We start from the raw sequence: 20,265 nt of genomic DNA on the forward strand, positions 1-20,265 counted from the left end.
TCTTCCTCCTCCTCCTCTTCCTCCTCCTCGCCGCTCGCACCAGATGGCGGCGCCTGCCCGGGACGGGAGCGGAGCTTTGAGCGCGCCCCGCGCTCTTCGCTCAGGCCCCGCCGCCCCCTCCTCTTGTCCCCCCTCCGGAACGGCCCCGATGCGGCGCCCCAAGATGGCGCAGGTGGGAGCAGCAGCTCCGCGGCGGCCCAAGATGGCGGCGGCCGCGGGACCCGGATGCGCCGCTCTCCGCGCCGCTCCGCTGCCGCTCCGCACCTGCAGCCACCCGCTGCCCGCCGACCCCGTGCGCCGCTTGCCGCCGCCGCCGCCGCTCGCTCCGGGCCGCCGCCGCCGCGCTGAAAGCCGAGAAAAGCCCGCCCGCCGCGCCGGCTACTGGCGCTTGGGAGCCGCCATTTTGGACGCGTCTCCTCCACCCGCCACAAAGATGGCGCCCGCCAGTTCCCGGATGGTGGCGCTTAACGGCTGCGGTGCTCACTGCGCGTGCGCGACCGCACGGGTCGTGATGGCGCATGCGCGGCTTCACATCGGATTTACGCATGCGCCTTTCCCGCCTTTCCCGTAACGGAATTTTGTTCAAACACCCGAATTTGGCGCTTTTCGCCACAGTTTTGCCCTTCCGGGACCCCAAAATGCTCTGAGGAGGTGGGGAGAAGTGAGGAGGGGGACAAATTCCTCAGCAAGGGGTTCGGGATGAAGATCCGAGAGTTTGAGGAGGTTTTGGGGAAGATTTAGGGAGTTTTGGGGTATCCCCCCCCTCAGTCTCAGGTGTAAAACAGCCCCAGGTGTGACAATGAACTCCAGGTGTGACAATAAATTCCAGGTGTGACAATAAACTCCAGGTGTGACAATAAACCCCCAGGTGTGACACGGATCCCCCCTGAGGGTCCGGGGAGCAGATTCGGCGTTTGGGGGATGTTTGGGAGGGGGTTGGAGCCCCTGCCCCAGCCAGAAATGAGTCTCGGGGTGCCAGTTTATCCCAGTTTGTCCCAGTTTATCCCAGTTTGTCCCAGTCCCTCCCAGTTTATCCCAGTTTGTCCTAGTCTGTCCCAGTCCCTCCCAGTTTGTCCCAGTTTATCCCAGTTTATCCCAGTTTGTCCCAGTCCCTCCCAGTTTATCCCAGTTTGTCCCAGTCTGTCCCAGTCCCTCCCAGTTTGTCCCAGTCCCTCCCAGTCTCTCCCAGTTTGTCCCAGTCCCTCCCAGTCTCTCCCAGTTTATCCCAGTTTATCCCAGTTTATCCCAGTTTATCCCAGTTTATCCCAGTTTGTCCCAGTCTGTCCCAGTCTCTCCCAGCCCCGCCTCCTCCATCCGGGAGGCCCCGCCCAGGCCCCGCCCCCGGCGCCGCCGCCATTTTGGGCGTGGAATAAGCTCCGCCCCCCGCGGTTACCGCGGCAACGGCGCCATCTTGAGCGCGGCGGAACCGGGCCCGGGGGCGGCAAAGGGGGCGGGGCCTGAGCGCCCGTCCCGCCCCCTAGCCCGCGATGACGTCATGGGGGTGATGACGTCGTAAGGGAGAATGGCGTCGTGGGGTGACGTCAGAGCTTCCCGGGCACTCCCGAGGGCTGCGGGAGGGGGGAAAGGGCGGGGGGGGAACCTGGGAGCAGGTGAGGTGCCGGGGGGGGTGTCAGTGACGTCATCGGAGGGGACCCAGTGACGTCATCCAGGTGATCTATGGGGAGATCCCTGTTCCACCCTCCCGACCCCACACGGGGCCCCCAACCCCCCCTGGGGACCCCAAAAACCATCGGGGGGTCCCAAATCCAACATGGGGGGTACCAAGTCCACCTGACGGGTCCCAAAATCACCTGGGGAGGGTCCGAAATCTCACCTGGGAGGTCCTAAATCCACCTGGGAGGTCCCAAATCCACCTGGGGGGTCCCAAATCCACCTGGGGGGACCCAAAATCAGCACACGTTGGGGTCAAAATGCACCCAGGAGCCCCAAAATCAGCAGCCAGGGATCCTAAACCTCACCCGGGGGTTCCCAATACACCTGGACGGACACAAACCCACCTGGGGAGAGCCTAAAATCAACACCTGCACGTCCGAAAAGCACTCGGGAACCCCAAAATCCACCCGGGTACCCCAAAATCCACCTGGGGACCCCAAAATCCACCTGGGGACCATAAAGTCAGGCTTTGGGGACCCCAAATAAACGGGGGAAGATCCAAACACCGGAACCGCCACAGGGGAATTTGTGGGGGAAATTTTTGGGGAATCTGTAGGGGATTTTGGGGGCGATTTTGGGGGAATTTCTGTAGGGATTTTCGGGGGATCCAGGGGGATTTTTGGGGGAATTTCTGGAGGGATTTTCGGGGGATCCAGGGGGATTTTTGGGGGATTTCTGGAGGGATTTTGGGGGGATCTGGTAGGGATGTTTGCGGGGGCATTTTTGAGGGGATTTTGGAGGGATCTGGGCGGGATTTTAGGAAGATTTTAGGGGGGATTTTTGGGGAGGTTTTGGGGGGATCTGGGTCGGGATTTTCCGGGGGGATTCCGGGGGGATCCGTGCGCGGAGCCAAAGAAGCGGCGGAGGCGGCTGAGGGTTACACAGATTTATAATCGCTGGATCACGCGCAGCAGCAGCAGCAGCAGCACAGACACAGACCCGGGGGGGGGGCGGAATTTGGGGGTGGGGGGCTCTAAATTGGGGGGAGGGGCGGCGCCGTGGGACCCCCCCCCCGCCCCCACCCAAAAACAACCGACACCGAGGGGCTTTTCCGGAACTTTATAAGGCAAAAACGTCTCGAGAGAATAAATAGGTGGGGGGTGGGGGGGGCCCCCCAAAATTTACCCCCCCCACGGTGGTGGCTGCGCCCCCCACACCCCCCGGGACCCCTCCCCCACATGGACCCCTCCCCCTTTTTGGGGTTCGCTCTCTCTGGCCGCCCCTCCCCCCGTTATTGCCGTGAGGAGCCGGGGGGGGGGTGGGGACCCCCGGGGGGCGATGGAAGAACGGGGGGGGGCACAAAGGGGGGGGTGACCCCGACCCCTCCCCCCCCCAGAGTGGGTAAAGTGCAGGACGGGGACCCCTCCCCCACCCGGGATGGGGCTGGGGGGCGGGTGGGGGAGGGGCAGAACGACCCCCCCCCCCTTCCCCAGGGTGAAATGGATCGCCCCGTGCTCGCTTCTGATTGGCTCGGGACCAGATCCCGGCCCCGCCCAGCTCACTCCTGATTGGTTCCTGATCAGATCCCACCCACGTTTCTGATTGGCTCCGTACCAGATCCCAGCTCCACCCATGCTAGATTCTGATTGGCTCTGGACTGGATCCCAGCCCTGCCCAGCTCGGTCATGATTGGCTCTTTACCAATCCCACTCTTGCTCCTGATTGGCTCCTGACCAGATCACACCCTCAATTTTCATTGGCTCCAGACTGGATCCCAGCTCCACTCATTCTGAATCATGATTGGCCGTGGACCGGATCCCACCCTTGCTCCCGATTGGCTCCCACGATTCCCACGGCCTTTCCCGATTGGCCGTGACTGGATCCCGCCCCTCCAGGGCCAAGCAACCCCATTGGGCGGGGGCCGGACCCGCCCCTCCAATCCAAACCACTCCTGATTGGATCCCGGCCGGGCCCCGCCCCCACCCCCACAGGTTCTCAGCTCTGATTGGACGGCGCCAACCCCACCCGGTCCCCGATTGGCTCATGACTCGATCACACCTCCGTCTGGGGGGATCCAGAATCCTCCACACCCCCCTTGGGATCACAGCTCCTGATTGGCCAAACACTGGATCCCAGCTGAACCCAAGGCTGCTCCTGATTGGCTCCAAGCCCGATCTCGCTTCTCCTGATTGGCTCCCACAGAGCCGCTCCCATTGGCCAAAGGCCAGGCCCCGCCCCCTCCCAATCCTGCCCTGCTCCTGATTGGCTCCAGACACCAGATCCCGCACAGACTGGCAGCTGCTGATTGGCTCAAAATCCGACCCCCAATAAAATCACACCTGATTGGCTCAACACCAGACCCCCTCCTCCTCAGTCGCTCCTGATTGGTTCCACACTGGATCCCACCCCTGCCCAGCTCAGCTCATGATTGGCTCAGCCCCAGATCCCGGCTGAACCCATCGCTCCTCTTGATTGGCTCCACACCAGACCCCGCCCCCTGACACCGCACCCCCTTCTCCTGATTGGCTCCACGCTGGATCCCTGCCCCTGATTGGCCGTGGCCTCGACCCCGCCCCCCTCTTCAGCAGCGCCGCTCCCCATTGGCCGCTGGCCGGATCCCGGCCCCGCCCCCTCCCCTCCCCCATAGTGCAAATGGTTCCCACAGGCGGAAAACGCGAACGGAACTGGAAGAACGAGAAAAGCGGCGCCGGGGGAGGGGGAAAGACGCGGCCCCGCCCCCCCAAAAACAACCCCCACCCCCAAACCCGCCCAACCTCGTGGGGGGGGCCCTGGAGACCCCCCCCCTCAAAAAGTGCAAAGTGGGGGGGTCCGGGGTCCCTCGCTGTGCTTGTCGGTAATAAAAACTCGGGGGGGACGCGGGGGGGAGGGGCGGGAAACCCACGGGGGGGCGCTCCTGGTGGGGGAGGGGGGTCCCCGCTGCCTCGTGAGGGGGGGGTAGGGCGGGGAGGGGGGCCCGTCCGTGTGTCCGTCCGTCCGTCCGTCCGTCCGTGCGTCCCCCGCGGCGGCTCACAGTCAGCTGACCCGCTCGGGCACAGGCGTCCGCGTGTCCACCGGCTCCTCGCGGGCCGGGGGCCGCGGCACGGCCACGCTGGGGGGGGGCGGGGGCGGCGGCGGCGCCGACGAGGACGACGAAGAGGAGGAGGACGAGGAGGAGGAAGAGGAGGAGGAGGTGGAGGAAGAGGAGGCAGAGTCTTTGTGCTCGGGCTCCCCTCGGTGTTTGTAGGGCGGCGACGGCGGCAGCGGCGGCGGCGGGGGCTGAGTCTTAGGGGGCTCCTTGGCGCAGCCGTCGGGGGCCGCGGGACCCCCCCTCTGCTCCGAGCACCCGCTCAAGTCCTGGGGGGGCGGCGGCGGCGGGGGCGGCGGGGGGGGGCTGGCGCTGTCCTTGGGGCCGCTCTGGGGGGGCTCCGGCGGCGGCGGCGGCGCGGGGGGCGCGGGGGGCGCCCCCCGGCCCTTGGGGCTGCCCTCCTTGCTGCGCCGGCCGGGGCTGCGGGCGCTGCGGGGGCCGCGGGGGCCCGGCGGGGTCGGCGGCGGCCGCGGCGTCGTCGTCGCGGCGGTCGCGGCGGCCGCCATCGTCGCCGGTTCCACCACCACCGTCTCCCTCGTCTTCCTCTTCTTGATGGGCAGCACGGTCTCCTGCACGGCCGGGGGGGTCGCCGCCTTCTTGTCGGGGCCGCCCGGCCCCCCCGGCCCCGCCGCCCCCGCCGGTTTGCGCCCGCGTTTCTTGGGCACGGCCGGACTGTCCGGCTCGGCGCGGCGCTTGCGGCCCGGCCGCCGCGGGGCCGGCGGGGCCGCGGGGCCCGGCTGGCCCGGGGAGAACGGCATCTTGACCAGCAGCTTGCCGGGGGGCTTCTCCAGCGCCCGTTTGGCCGCGGAGCCCCCCTCGGACACGGCGGCGGCCGCCTTGGGCCGGGCGCCGCCGCCGCCGCCGCCGCTGCCCTTGGGCCGCCCCCGGCCGCGGCCGGTGCCGGGGCCTTTGGGCGATTTGGGCTTCTTGGGCGGGCGCTGCTCGCGGCGCGAGGGGCTGCCCCGGCCGGTCACGGTGAAGTCGAAGTCGTTGGGGTCCAGCGAGGTGTCCCCCACCTTCTCGAAGTAGGCGATCAGCTCCACCTTGGAGCGGAAGGCTTTTCCCTGCGGGCTGCGGACGGAGAGCGAGCGGTCAGCGAGCGGTCAGCGGCGATGACCACCCCCCCCTTCTCCGGCCAACCCCCCACCACGACCGTGCCGGGCCTCACTTGATCAGGTAGACGTCGTACTTGCCGGCCGAGCGGCCGGACTTGCGCTGCTTGAGCTTGCGCGTCCAGCCCTCGGGCAGCGTGGGGTCGTCGTACATGGGCCCGCGGTCGCGGATGATGGAGCGCCGCTGCTTCGGCGACGCCGACGCCTCCGGGGCCGCCGGCGCCGCCCCGGCCCCCTCCGAGCTCTCGGCCTTGCCGGCCTCGGCGGGCTCGGCCGCGGGCTGCTCCGGCTCCTTGCGCTCCTTCTTGGGCTTCTTGGCCTTGGGCGGCCGCTGCAGGTTCTCCTCGGACTTCTCCTCCCTGTGGGGACACGCAGCGGTCAGCGGGGACACGGGGACAGGTCAGGGATGGACGCACGGACGTGAGGGACGTGGGACTGCGGCCACGCGGGTCGCTGGGTGTGGGAGGGGTCAGTGCTGGGCCCTGGACACGGTGCTGGTCAGTGCTGGACACACGGACAAGGCCCTGGACACAGTGCTGGACACACAGACAGGACCCTGGACACAGCCCTGGTCAGTGCTGGACACACGGACAGGGCCCTGGACACAGCCCTGGTCAGTGCTGGACATGCGGACACCGACGGACCCGTGACTCTTTGGACATGGTGCCGGTCAGCACTGGACACACACAGACCCAATGGACACAGGGACACAGACTCGCTGGACACATGGACCAGGCCCTGCAACTCTCCGGACGCAGCACTGGTCAGCGTCGGCTGCACGGACCAGATGGACACACAGACACAGCCCTGGGGATCCCTGGACACGGCACTGGTCAGTGCTGGACACACGGACACAGACAGACAGGGCCCGGCGACTCTCCGGACACGGCACTGGTCAGTGTCGGCTGCACGGACCAGATGGACACACAGACACAGCCCTGGGGATCCCTGGACACGGCACTGGTCAGTGCTGGACACACGGACAGGGCCCTGCGACTCTCTGGACACAGCACTGGTCAGTGCTGGACACACGGACACAGACAGACAGGGCCCTGCATCTCTTTGGACACGGCACTGGTCAGTGCTGGACACACGGACAGGGCACTGCATCTCTTTGGACACAGCACTGGTCAGTGCTGGACACACAGACCCCGCCGGACACACGGATCCAGCACCGCAGCTCCCTGGACACAGCACTGGTCAGTCCCGGACACACAGATGGACAAACGGACAGGACCAGACGCACGGACACAGCGCTGAATTGGGCAAAGCAGGGGATGGGCCTGGCCGGAGCCAGGACAAGGAGGAGGAGGAGGAGGAGGAGGAGGAGGAGGAAGGAGGGGCAGCCCGGACCGGCGGGAATTACGGCCGCGGCCGGAATGACACCCCAGTGCCGGTCAGTGCGCGGTGTGGGGGGCACGGAGGGGACGGGGGCTCGGAGGGGACACCGGACGTCCCCAAAGCCCCGTCCTGGCTCGGCCGGCCGAGCGTCCGGCAGCCCCGTGCCCGCCCCGCTGGACTAAAACCAGTCCCGGGGGTCGTGGTCAGCGCGGGGCGGTCACCGGGGCTGTCACCGGACCCCTGTGTCAGTGTCACCGGGGACGGGACCCTCGTGGGGGGGGTTTGGGGTGGGGTGGGACCCCCGTTCTCGGTGTCACCGCTGTCACCGGCGCGGGGGTCCCGTCCTGGCGAGGAAACACACACAGGTGAGGCTGGGGGAGGGGCGGGACCCCCGCCGTGGGGTTGGTCATGGGAGGGGGATGCAGCCCCCCAGGACCCCCCCAGCGCTGGGGGTCCCCACGGTGACACCCCGGTGGCCATCAGGGGAACCCCCCGACCCCTCCCCACCCAGAGGGGAGCACGGCCGGGACCCCCCAGCCCCATCCTGGGGCTAAAAGTCACAAAAACGGCACCAAAAAAATTTGGGAAGGGGCGTGGGAATGTCGGGATGAGGGGGATTGGGGACAGGGGGTGACCCCCAGGGACTCCCCGACATGTCCCAGGGTCGGGGGGCTGAGGTGGCCCTGGGGGGGTCTCTTGGTTGCCCTGGGGGTCCCAGAAGGTTCTTGGAGGGTCCGAGGTGGCCCCGAGGGCCTTGGGGTGCTGGGTCTGGGGTGGCCCTGGGGGTCCCAGGGGGGCTTTGAGGGGTCTGGGGTGACCCCGGGGGTCTCTCGGTGGCCCTGGGGGGTCCCTGGGAGGTCCCAGAGGGGTCTGGGGGGGCCTGGTCGCCCCAGGGTCGAGGATCCCAAGGGGGTCTCAGGGGGTCTTGGGGTGGGCACAACCCCGGGCACAGCAAAGGTGGGCGTGAGAAGCCAAATTTTGGGGTGTTCGGGGAAATTTGGATGATTCCGGCAAAATTTGGGAAATTTGGGGATGATTTGTGGGATTTCGGGGCATGAGAGCAGTTTTAGGGCGATTCCAGGTGGGATCTGGGGGAATTTAGGGGGATTTGGGGGGGCCCGGAGGGGTTGCGGGAGTGTGGCTGTTTTGGGGGAATTTGAGGTGTTTTTGGGAGCAGCGTGAGGCGAACATTTGGAGCAACTTTGAGGCAATTCTGGGTATTTTGGGGCTGTTGTATTTTGGGGGAATTCAGGGTATTTTGTGGTAACTCGGGGAGTTTGGGGGCGCTGCATGAGTGCAGCAATTTGGGGAAATTTGGGGGATTTTTGGGTAAATGGAGCATTTGGGGTGTGCAGCGTGAGCAGCATTTTGGGCAATTTTGGATATTTTGGGGTGGCGCACAAGCAGAAAATTTTGGAGCAATTCAGGGGATTTTAGGGTAAATCGGGGTGATTTGGGACACGGAATGAGGAGCAGTTTGGGGCAATTTTGGCTATTTTGGGGCACAGCATTTTGGGATAAATCAGGGGGTTTGGGGGCGCAGCGTGAGCAGCGGTTTGGGGTGTTTTCGGGTATTTTGGGGTGCATCATTTGGGGTAGTTCAGGACATTTTGGGGCGTCACGTGCATGCAATAATTTGGGGTAGTTTTGGGGTGCAGCATTCTGGGGAAATTCCGGATATTTTGGGGTAACCCGGGGTATTTTGGGGCACCACGTGAGTGCGACAGTTCGGGGCAAATTTGGGTATTTTGGGGTGCAGCGCAGGCGTAACGTTTTGGGGTGACTCGGGGTGTTTTGGGGTGATTTGGGGATGGGATTTGGGGTGACTTTAGGAGGGTTTTGGGGTGACTTCGGGGGGGCGTCGGGATAACTCGGGGAGTTATGGGGCGATTTAGGAAGGGTCGGGGTAACTCTGGAAATTCGGGGTGGCTCGCAGCGGGTTTGGGGTGGATTTTGGGGCGACTCGGGGTGGATTTTGGGGCGACTCGGGGTGGATTTTGGGGCGACTCGGGAAGGGTTTGGGGCGGTTTTTTGGGGTTTTGGGCGCGCGCGGGACGGGCCGGGGGGTGTGTCCCCTTGTGGGGGGCGGGGGTCGCTGCAAGAGATGGGGGGTCCCCAAATCCCACCCTGAGGGGATGGCGACACAGACAGGATTTTGGGGAAGGGGTGGGGGGGGGGGTCCCCAAATTTCGTAGCGGCGTTGAGGATGGGGTGGGGGGGGGGGCCGCATTTTGTGGGGCCGGCGGAGGAAGGGGAAGGGAGGTCCCCCCGTGCCGGAGGGTCCCGCGGAGGGCTCGGGGGGTCCCACCGGGGGCTGCCCGGAGCCGGGGGGCTCCTCCCGCCCCCCGGGGGGGCCGCGGCCGCTCGTGACGCACTCGCGGCGCTCGCAGCCCCCCCCCAGCCCTCACACACACACACACACCCCCCCCCCGCCCGCCATTCCCGGTTCCCGCCCGGCCCGTGAGGGGAAGGAAAAGAGGGTGGGGGGGGGGGGGGCGTGAGGGAGAGAGGAGGGGGGGGGGCGTCGCCCCGTGCGCGCGCGCGCGCGAGACCCCCCCCCCCCCCCCCACCGGCTCTCCGCTCCCTCACAGCTTTCCCCAACAGCCGCCGCGGCCCCCCCCGGCCCCGCCGCCCCCTCCTCACTCACAGCCGCCCCTCGTCGCCGCTCGGCGCCGCCGCCGCCATTTTCTTCGCAGCGAAGAACCCGCGGGGGGGGGGGGGGGGAAGCTGAGGGGGGGGGCCGGGAGGGGGGGGCGGGAGGGGGGGGGGGCGGCCCGGACCGAGCGGCGACGGGAACCCGGAGCGGCGCTGGCCCCGCCCCTCCGCCCGCTGCTGATTGGCCGAGCGTCCCGTCGGTCAAGGCGGCGGCGCGCGGTGATTGGGCGGTGGGGCCGCCCTCCGGGGGCGGGGCCGGGGCGCTCGCGCCGGGCCGTTGGAATTGGCGGGAAGCGCTGTCAGTTACGGGAGGCGGGGTCGGCGGAGCGCGCGCGGCCGCTCATTGGGCCCCGCGCCGGGACGCCGAACGCTGATTGGCTGTACGGGACGTCGGTCAAGACACGGCGGTGGAGGCGTGGCCTGGGCCCCCCCGCGCTGCGAAGGGTTTGAAATCCAACGGCCGTAACGGTCCGCGAGGCCACGCCCCCAGAGCCACGCCCTCCCTTGGCCACGCCCCCAGAGCCACGCCCTCCCTTGGCCACGCCCCCAGAGCCACGCCCTCCCTTGGCCACGCCCACAGAGCCACGCCCTCCTTTGGCCACGCCCCGCCCGCCCCGGGTCCCGCTGCCCCAGTACGGGAGAACCGGGACCAGTACGGGGATAACTGGGACCAGTACGGGGAGAGCGGGACCAGTACGGGGAGAACTGGGACCAGTACGGGGAGAACTGGGACCAGTATGGGGACAGCGGGACCAGTACGGGAGAACTGGGACCAGTACGGGGAGAACTGGGACCAGTACGGGGACAGCGGGACCAGTACGGGGACAGCGGGACCAGTACGGGGAGAACTGGGACCAGTACGGGGACAGCGGGACCAGTACGGGGAGAGCGGGGACCAGTACGGGAGAACTGGGACCAGTACGGGAGAACTGGGACCAGTACGGGGAGAACTGGGACCAGTACGGGGAGAACCGGGACCAGTACGGGGAGAACTGGGACCAGTACAGGGAGAACTGGGACCAGTACGGGGAGAACTGGGACCAGTACGGGGACAGCGGGACCAGTACGGGGAGAACTGGGACCAGTACGGGGATAACTGGGACCAGTACGGGGAGAGCGGGGACCAGTACGGGGAGAACTGGGACCAGTACGGGAGAACTGGGACCAGTACGGGGAGCCCGGGGACCAGTATGGGGAGAACTGGGACCAGTACGGGGACAGCTGGGACCAGTACGGGGAAAACTGGGACCAGTATGGGGAGAACTGGGACCAGTACGGGGAGAACTGGGACCAGTACGGGGAGAACTGGGACCAGTGTGGGACAACTGGGACCAGTACAGGGACATCAGGGACCAGTATGGGGATCGTGGCCACCAGTACTGGACCAGTATGGGCACCACGGACACCAGTGCAGGACCAGTATGGGGACAACTGGGACGAGTACGAGACCAGTAGAGGCACCAGTGCCACCAGTATGGCACCAGTATGGGCACCTCAGCCACCAGTACAGGGACCAGTATGGGACCAGTCCGGCCACTGTGGCCACCAGTCCGAGCACAGTGACCCCCAGTACGGCCACTGTGGCCACCAGTTTGCTCACGGTGCCCCCAGTCCGGAGCGGGGTGGGGGAGGGGCGGGGGCCGGAACCCCCCCCACCCCCCAGCCCGGGCGGGGATGAGCGGGGATGGAGCTCTAATCCCCCCTCCCCCACCCCCGACCCCTCCCGACCCCTCCCCGGACCACCCCCAACCTCCCCGACCCCCTCCCCAAACCCCTCTGGACACCCCCAAACCCCCCCTGGACCCCCAAATCCCCCCGAGTCCATGAGTTCCTCTCCCCTCCCCCCGCTTTTTCCCACCCCCCTCCCCGTTTCGGGGGGTCCCACCCCCACCCCCGCCCCCGCCCCCTCCCCCCCCCGGATCGGGGCCACCTCCGGGGGGATTGTCCCTAATCCCGGTCCCCCGCGACCCCCCCGGGATTAGGGGGACACCGGGGGGGGTCCCCAGAGGGACCCTGGGACATGTAGTCCCTCCTGGGGGGGGGAGGGGGAGGGCAAGGACCCCCCAAATGTCACCCGGGACCCCCCAAATGTCACCTGGGACAGCCCAAAATCCCCCGGGATCCCTCAAATGTCACCCGGGACCCCCCCCAAATGACCCCCGGGACCCCCCAAATGTCACCCGGGACCCCCAAATGTCACCTGGGACAGCCCAAAATCCCCTGGGACCTCCCAAATGTCACCCGGGACCCCCCAAATGTCACCCGGGACCCCCCAAATGTCACCCGGGACCCCCCAAATGTCACCTGGGACAGCCCAAAATCCCCCGGGATCCCTCAAATGTCCCCCGGGACCCCCCAAATGTCCCCCAGGACCCCCCCCTCGATGTTGCCAAAACCCTGCAGTGGCACCGGGGGGGGGGCAGCGGGACCCCAAAATCCGGGGGGGGGGAATTTGGGGGTTCCAGAGGGGTTTGGGGGTACGGGGGGGAGAGTCTGGGGTGTTTTGGGGTACGGGGGAATCAGGAGAAGGTTTGGGGTGCAGGCAAGGGGGGTCGGGAAGGTTTGGGGTTCAAATTTGGGGTCCTGGGAAGTGCTTTGGGGTTCGATTGTTGGGCACGGGCCGTCCCAGTAAAATTTTGGCAAACCGGGGAGGTTTTGGGGTGCAATTCGGGGTCCCAAAAAGCTTTTGGGGACGCATTTGGAGTCCCAAAGAGCTTTTGGGTGGAGTTTGGTGGCACAGAGTGGTGCCAGGGATTTTTGGGGTCCAGATTGGGATCCTAAAGAGAATTTGGGATCCAATTTGGGACCCCAGGGACCTTTTGTGGTCTGATTTGGGACCCCAGGCACCTTTTGGAGCCAAATTCGGGCTCCCAGGCACCTCCCAGGCTCCCGTTTGGCTCCTCAGCACCCCCAAAACCCCGAACCCCCGCAGCACCCGGGGGTATTTCAGGACCACCACCCTCCACCCCCTCCCCATCACACCAGCACCCAATTAAGCCCTTTTTAGGGTGGGGGGGGCTGATACCCCCTGATCCCCCACCCCAACCCCGCTAATCAGGGCTCGGGGGTGATTAAGACCCCCCGAAAGCCGCTTGCGGAGCGCCTAAGCCCGGCTTGGCCAGCGCCGGCCCCGGGATGAGCCGGGCTCAGCCGCGCTTTGCCTCCTGAGCCCCGATTATGGGGGGGGTCCCATCCGCCCCCCGCCCTATAAAGGATCCTCCCGTCGCCCCCCACCCGCCCGTCCGACCGCGGCGTCACCGTCCCCGCCGCCATGCCGAAGCCCCGGGAGATGCGGGACGAGCTCCCCGAGGATTTCTACATCCCCATGAGCCTGGAGACCCCAAACCTGACGGCGCTGAGCCCCTTCCTGGTGCCCCAAACCCACCTGGGCAGCCCCGGCATCTTCAAGGCCATGGCGGCCTTCATGTTCCTGCTGGTGCTGCTCGGCGTCCCCATCAACGCGCTGACCGTGCTCTGCACGGCCAAGTACAAGAAGCTCAGGTCGCACCTCAACTACATCCTGGTCAACCTGGCGGTGGCCAACCTGCTGGTGGTGTGCGTGGGCTCCACCACGGCCTTCTACAGCTTCTCCCAGATGTACTTCGCCCTGGGGCCGCTGGCCTGCAAGATCGAGGGGTTCACCGCCACGCTGGGCGGTGAGGGACGGGCAACGGCGGGGTGGTGGGCTTGGGGGTGGGTGGGGGTGTGGGATGTGGGCTACGAGGTCATCGTGGTCTGGGGGTGTTGGGTCTGGGGGTGTTGGGGTTGGGGGTGTTGGACATGAAGGTAGAAGGTCACCGTGGTCTGGTGATGTTGGGTTTGGGGACATTGGGTTTGGAGATGTTGGGTTTGGAGATATTGGGGTTGAGGACATGGGCTTTGAGGTCACCATGGCCTGGGGGTCTTTGGGTTGGGGGTGTTGGGGTTGGGGGCATTGAGTTTGGAGTGTTAGACATGAGGCTACGTGGTAGAAGGTCACCATGGTCTGGGGGTGTTGGGTTTGGGGGCATTGGGTTTGGGGGTGTTGGGTTTGGGGGTGTTGGACATGAGTGTGTGGGGTAGAAGGTCACCATGGTCTGGGGGTGTTGGGGTTGGGGGTGTTGGGTTTGGAGATGTTGGGATTTGGGGATATTGGGGTTGAGGACATGGGCTACGAGGTCACCATGGTCTGGGGACGTTGGGTCTGGAGGTGTTGGGTTTGGGGGCGTTGGGTCTGGGGACATTGGGGGTGTGGGACATGGGGCACAAGGTCACCACAGTCTGGGGGTGTTGGGTCTGGGGACATTGGGGGTGTGGGACATGGGGCACAAGGTCACCGTGGTCTGGGGGTGTTGGGTGTGGGACATTGGGTGTGTGGGGCACAAGGTCACTGTGGTCTGGGGACATTGGGTCTGGTGGCATTGGGTGTGGGGCAGAAGGTCCCTGGGGTCACTGCGGACACCGTGGGGACAGCTGGCTGAGGAGCAGCTGTGGGGACACCGGGCAGAGGGACAGGGGGACACGAGGACACGGGGCATGGGGACACCAGGGACAATGGGGACGGGTGGACACCATGGCATTGGCACAGGGCAGTGTCCCCGTGGTCACTGGCCGTGGTGGCCATGGTGGCCATGGCCATGGGGACAGGGATGTCACCAGTGTCCCCTGTCCCCAGGGATGGTGTCCCTGTGGTCGCTGGCCGTGGTGGCCATGGTGACAGGGATGTCACCAGTGTCCCCTGTCCCCAGGGATGGTGTCCCTGTGGTCACTGGCCGTGGTGGCCATGGTGGCCATGGTGACAGGGATGTCACCAGTGTCCCCTGTCCCCAGGGATGGTGTCCCTGTGGTCACTGGCCGTGGTGGCCATGGTGGCCATGGCGACAGGGATGTCACCAGTGTCCCCTGTCCCCAGGGATGGTGTCCCTGTGGTCACTGGCCGTGGTGGCCTTCGAGCGGTTCCTGGTCATCTGCAAGCCCCTGGGCAACTTCACCTTCCGGGGCAGCCACGCGGTGCTGGGCTGTGCCATCACCTGGATCTTCGGCCTCATCGCCTCCCTGCCCCCCCTCTTCGGCTGGAGCAGGTCTGGGGGGGTCTGGGGGTCCCGGGGGGTCTGGGGGTCCTTGAGGTGTCACGGGGTCCCCAAGGTTTGGGCTTCCAATGGGAGCTGGGGGTCCCTGAAGTTGGGGATCTGGGGAAGGTTGGGGGGTCCCAGGTCGATTGGGGGGGTCCCAGGAGGGTCAGGGGGTCCTAGACAGGGTCAGGGGTCGCAGGGGGGTTGGGGGTCCTGGGGGGTTGGGGGTCCCGGGGGGTGTGAGCCTTCAAAGGAGGTTGGGGGAGGGTCTTGGATGGGGTCGGGGGTTTTGGGGGGGTTGAGGATCCTGGAGGGTTTTGGGGGTCCCGAGAGGTTTTTAGGGTCCAGAGGCAGATCGGGGATCCCGGGGGGGGGCCCGGGGGGCCCGAGGGGAGGGGGTTTGGGGGTCGCTCAGCCGTGCGACCCCCCCCCTCTCATCCTCGCCCCCAGACCCATCCCCGCGGGTTGGGAGTGGCCGGAATTGTCGGGGATTTGGGGATCCCGGGGGTCGCGGGGATTTGGGGATCCCGGGGGTCGCGGGGATTTGGGGATCCCGGGGGCGGTTTGGGGGTCCCGGGGGCGGGTCGGGGGTCCCGGGCTGGGTTCGGGGGTCCCGCTGAGGTGTGACCCCCCTCCCCAGGTACATCCCCGAGGGGCTGCAGTGCTCCTGCGGGCCGGACTGGTACACGACGGACAACAAATGGAACAACGAGTCCTACGTGATTTTCCTCTTCTGCTTCTGCTTCGGCTTCCCCCTGACCGTCATCGTCTTCTCCTACGGGCGGCTGCTGCTCACCCTGCGCGCGGTGAGGGCATTTTGGGGGTCCCGGGGGGGTTTTGGGGGGTCTTGGGGGGTCCTGGGGGCTCGGGGGGATTTGGGCAGTGCAGGTTCCCCACCGAGATCGTCTCCTGCTGCTCACCCTGAGCGTAGTGAGGGGATTTTGGGGGGTCCCGGGGGGGTTCTGGGGGGTCCCGGGGGGTCCTGGGGGGTCCTGGGGGGTCCCGGGGGGGTTCTGGGGGGTCCCGGGGGGGTTTTGGGGGGTCCTGGGGGCTCGGGGGGATTTGGGGAGCGCAGGTTCCCCACCGAGATCCTCTCCTGCTGCCCACCCTGTGCGCGGTGAGGGGATTTTGGGGGGTCCCGGGGGCATTTTGGGGGTCCCGGGGGGGAATTGGGGGGTCCCAGGGGGTTCTAGGGGGTCCCAGAGGTCTGAGGGGGTCCCGGGGGGCTCGGGGGTCACACGGTTTATTGGGGTACACGGTTTATTGGGGGCACAGGGGAATTGGGGTGCCGTGGGGTGGGTGGTCCTTGGGGGGACCCCAAAACGGGGGGAGGGCAGTGGGGTCAGTGCTGGGGGTCTGAGACCCCTCCCCGTGTTCGAGACCCCCGTGGGTCACTGGCGTGGCTGAGTGCCCCAGATCTGACCCCATAAGTGACCCCAGTGTGGGACACCCCACGTCTGACCCCATAACTGACCCCAGTGTGGGACACCCCATGGCTGACCCCATAACTGACCCCCAGTGTGGGACACCCCACGTCTGACCCCATAAGTGACCCCAGTGTGGGACACCCCATATCTGACCCCATAACTGACCCCAGTGTGGGACACCCCATATCTGACCCCATAACTGACCCCAGTGGGGGACACCCCATGGCTGACCCCATAACTGACCCCAGTGGGGGACACCCCACGTCTGACCCCATAAGTGTCCCCCGTATCACCCCATTGCCACCCCCACATCTGACCCCATATCTGACCCTATTTCTGACCCAGATCCCCCCGATCTCTGACCCACATCTGACCCCACATCTGACCCCATATTCTCCCATCTCCGACCCCACACGGTCCCCTGTATCTGACCCCACATCTGACTCCATATCTACCCTGTGTCTGACCCCACATCTGACCCCACATCTGACCCTGCACTGTCCCCTATATCTGACCCCACATCTGACCTCATATCTCCCCTATATCTGACCCCACACCATCCCCTCTATCTGCCCCATACCTGCCCCACACCATCCCCTATATCTGACCCACACCATCCCCTCTATCTGCCCCATACCTGACCCCACATCTGCCCCATACCTGACCCCACATCTGACCCCACATCTGCCCCATACCTGACCCACACCATCCCCTATATCTGACCCACACCATCCCCTCTATCTGCCCCATACCTGACCCCACATCTGCCCCATACCTGACCCCACATCTGCCCCATACCTGACCCCACACCGTCCCCTATATTTGCCCCATACCTGACCCCACATCTGCCCCATACCTGCCCCACACCGTCCCCTCTATCTGCCCCATACCTGACCCACACCGTCCCCTATATCTGCCCCACACCATCCCCTATATCTGCCCCATACCTGACCCACCCCGTCCCCTCTATCTGCCCCACATCATCCCCTATGTCTACCCCACACCACCCCCTCTATCTGCCCCATACCTGCCCCACACCATCCCCCATACCTGACCCACACCATCCCCCATACCTGACCCACACCGTCCCCCATACCTGCCCCACACTATCCCCCATATCTGCCCCGCTGCCCCGCAGGTGGCCAAGCAGCAGGAGCAGTCGGCCAGCACGCAGAAGGCGGAGCGGGAGGTGACCAAGATGGTGGTGGTGATGGTGTTGGGCTTCCTGGTGTGCTGGCTGCCCTACTGCAGCTTCGCGCTCTGGGTGGTGACGCACCGGGGCCACCCCTTCGACCTGGGGCTGGCCTCCATCCCCTCCGTCTTCTCCAAGGCCTCCACCGTCTACAACCCCATCATCTACGTCTTCATGAACAAGCAGGTGGGGACGGGGGGACGCGGGGAATGGGGGGACAGGGGGACAGGGGGACGTGGGGAGGTGGGGACACGGGGACACAGAGATGTGGAGATATGGGGACACGGGGACACGGGGATGTGAGGACATGGGGATGTGGGGGTGTGGGGAGGTGGGGACACGGAGATATGGAGATAATGGGGACACAGGGACATGGGGACATTGGGACACGGGGACATAGGGACGATGGAGACGTGGGATATGGGAATATGGGGACACAGGGACACGGGGACATGGGGATGATGGGGACAGTTGGGGTGATGGGGGTGGTGGGGACACTGGGGACATGGGGGCAGTGGGGGGATGGGGCTGTTGCTGCGACTCGGGGGTCCCTCTGTGGGTCTGGGGCTGTTCCTATGGATCCCACTGTGGGTTGGGGGTCTCTCTGCGGGTCGGGGCTGCTGCTGTGGGTCTGGGGCTGTAGCTGTGGGTCCCGCTGTGGGTCCCACTGTGGGTCCCGCTGTTGTGGGTCCCGCTCCCAGCTGTGGGTCCCGCTGTGGGTCCCGCTGTGGGTCCCAGCTGTGGGTCGCCCCACAGTTCCGCTCCTGCATGCTCAAGCTCGTGTTCTGCGGCCGGAGCCCCTTCGGGGACGAGGACGACGTGTCCGGCTCCTCCCAGGCCACGCAGGTGTCCTCGGTGTCCTCCAGCCAGGTGTCCCCGGCGTAGGGCGGCCCCACGGCTCTGCCCCACGGCTCTGCCCCACGGCGGCGCTGTCCCACGGCGCTGCCCCACGGCTCTGCCCCACGGCTCTGCCCCACTGGGGCTGCCCCACGGCTCTGCCCCACAGCTCTGCCCCACTGGGGCGGCCCCATCACGGCTCTGCCCCACCGTGGGGCGGCCCCACAGCGGGCCTGACCCAGCCAGGGCTGCCCTACAGTGGGTTTGGCCCCACATTGGGCTCTGCCCCACATCGGGCCCTGCCCCATATCAGGTTTGGCCCCACATCGGGCTCTGCCCCATATCAGGTTTGGCCCCACATCAGGCCCTGCCCCATATCAGGTTTGGCCCCACATTGGGCTCTGCCCCACATCGGGCCCTGCCCCACATCAAGTTTGGCCCTATATGGGGCTCGGCTTCACATCAAGCTCTGCCCCACACTGGGCTCGGCCCTATATCGAGCTCAGTCTCACAGTTCTGCCCTATGGAAGGCTCTGCCCCATATTGGGCTTTACCCTCTAGTGGCTCTGCCCCATGGCAGCTCTGCCCCACACCACTCTCAGCCCCACAGCAGCTCTGCCCCACTGCTATGGGGCAGCCCCACGGCTCCGTTGTACATAACCCCCTCCCCCCATTAAACACTGGAGACGCAGCCGCTGCCTCTGCTTTGGGGGGCACCCCACAAGTGCCCCACAAGTGCCCCACAAGTACCCCCAGACCCACAGGTACCACCCCAAATGACCCACAAGTGCCCCCAGACCCACAGGTACCACCCCAAGTGCCCCACAAGTGCCCCCAGACCCACAGGTACCACCCCAAGTGCCCCACAAGTGTCCTCACAGTGCCCCCAGCCCCACAAGTGCCCCACAAGGACCCCTCAAAGTGCCCCACAAGTGTCCCTGCAGTAACCCCGAGTAACCCCGCAGTGCCTCCAGCCCCACAAGCACCCCACAAGTGCCCCCAATGCCCCCGGGTGCCCCCCGGGTGCCCCCGCAGTGGGGCGCGCGGCCGAGTTCTGCCAGTAGTGAGCTTTTTTCCAGGAAAAAGTTCAGAACTAGCGGAATTCCGACCGCACGGCCCGGGGGGGCACGGGGGGGACACCCCACAGGGGCTCCCCATAGGGACACCCCATAGGGGACACCCCATAGGGGCACCCCATAGGGGACACCCCATAGGGACACACGGCACCCATGGAGTCCTTTCATGGCCCCACAGTGACTCGTGGTGGCCCCACAGCGGCCCCACGGCACCCAGTGGTGGCCCCACAGTGACCCACAACCCCCACCGGTGGCCCACAGCAGCTCGTGGTGGCCCCACAGCGACCCACAGCAGCCCCACAACATCCACGGTGTCTCTTGGTCGCCCCACGGTGCCTCGTGGTGGCCCCAGAGCAGCCCCCCAGTGACCCACAGCACCCACGGGTGGCCCCACAGCCGCTCCTGGTGGCCCCACAGAGCCCCCCCAGAACCCCCTCCCCCCACGCCCCCCCAGCACTTACCGGCTGCCCCCCGGGATGGGGGGAGATGGGGGGAGATGGGGGGTGGGGGGCACCGCCCGCCCCCTTTGCCCCCCAATTTGGGGGGGTCCGGCCGCTCCCCAACCCAATTCTCCCCCCCCCAACCCACGGGACCCCTCAGAGACCCCCCGGAGCCCCCAAAGCCTCCCCAGGGACCCCTGGAATGGCCCCAAAACCCCTCAGAACGACCCAAAACCCTTCAGAATGACCCAAAATCGCTCAGAACTGCCTGAAAACCCCTCAGAATGACCCAAAATCGTTCAGAACTGCCCCAAAACCCCTCAGAATGACCCCAAACCACTCAGAAATGCCCCAAAGCCTCTCAGAACCGCCCCCAGAACCCCCCGAGAACACCCAGACCCCCTTAGAGCCCCTCAGAGCCCCCCCAGACACCCC

The 20,265-nt window shown here is 66.3% G+C and overlaps 2 protein-coding genes across 2 annotated transcripts; one reads left to right on the forward strand and one right to left on the reverse strand.

Moving 5' to 3' along the window:
- Positions 1-2,545: 2,545 nt before the first annotated feature.
- On the reverse strand, positions 2,546-9,861 carry MECP2 (methyl-CpG binding protein 2). Its single transcript, XM_072920289.1, has 3 exons — positions 9,800-9,861; positions 5,868-6,170; positions 2,546-5,770 (listed from the first exon to the last, which is right to left on the reverse strand). The coding sequence occupies exons 1-3, from the start codon at positions 9,835-9,837 to the stop codon at positions 4,648-4,650; spliced, it is 1,464 nt and encodes a 487-aa protein (XP_072776390.1). The 5' UTR covers positions 9,838-9,861; the 3' UTR covers positions 2,546-4,647.
- Positions 9,862-13,062: 3,201 nt separating this feature from the next.
- SWS2 (SWS2 opsin) lies at positions 13,063-18,388 on the forward strand. Its single transcript, NM_001076697.1, is given in 5 exon segments — positions 13,063-13,463; positions 14,699-14,867; positions 15,499-15,664; positions 17,424-17,663; positions 18,234-18,388. Coding segments are annotated over 5 exon segments (1,089 nt in total). The 5' UTR covers positions 13,063-13,078; the 3' UTR covers positions 18,363-18,388.
- The last annotated feature ends 1,877 nt before the right edge of the window (positions 18,389-20,265 follow it).

Source organism: Taeniopygia guttata, chromosome 31 (assembly GCF_048771995.1).
Source record: "Taeniopygia guttata chromosome 31, bTaeGut7.mat, whole genome shotgun sequence".
Lineage (NCBI taxonomy): Eukaryota > Metazoa > Chordata > Aves > Passeriformes > Estrildidae > Taeniopygia > Taeniopygia guttata.

What these genes read in the sequence shown, in the direction of transcription:
- MECP2 (XM_072920289.1), bottom strand. Translation starts at nt 9,837, where the DNA reads ATGGCGGCGGCGGCGCCGAGCGGCGACGAGGGGCGGCT. An exon ending in AGCGGCGACGAGGGGCGGCT is followed by an intron (nt 6,171 to 9,799) that starts GTGAGTGAGGAG and finishes GTGTCCCCACAG; the next exon opens with GGAGGAGAAGTCCGAGGAGA. An exon ending in TACGACGTCTACCTGATCAA is followed by an intron (nt 5,771 to 5,867) that starts GTGAGGCCCGGC and finishes CTCCGTCCGCAG; the next exon opens with CCCGCAGGGAAAAGCCTTCC.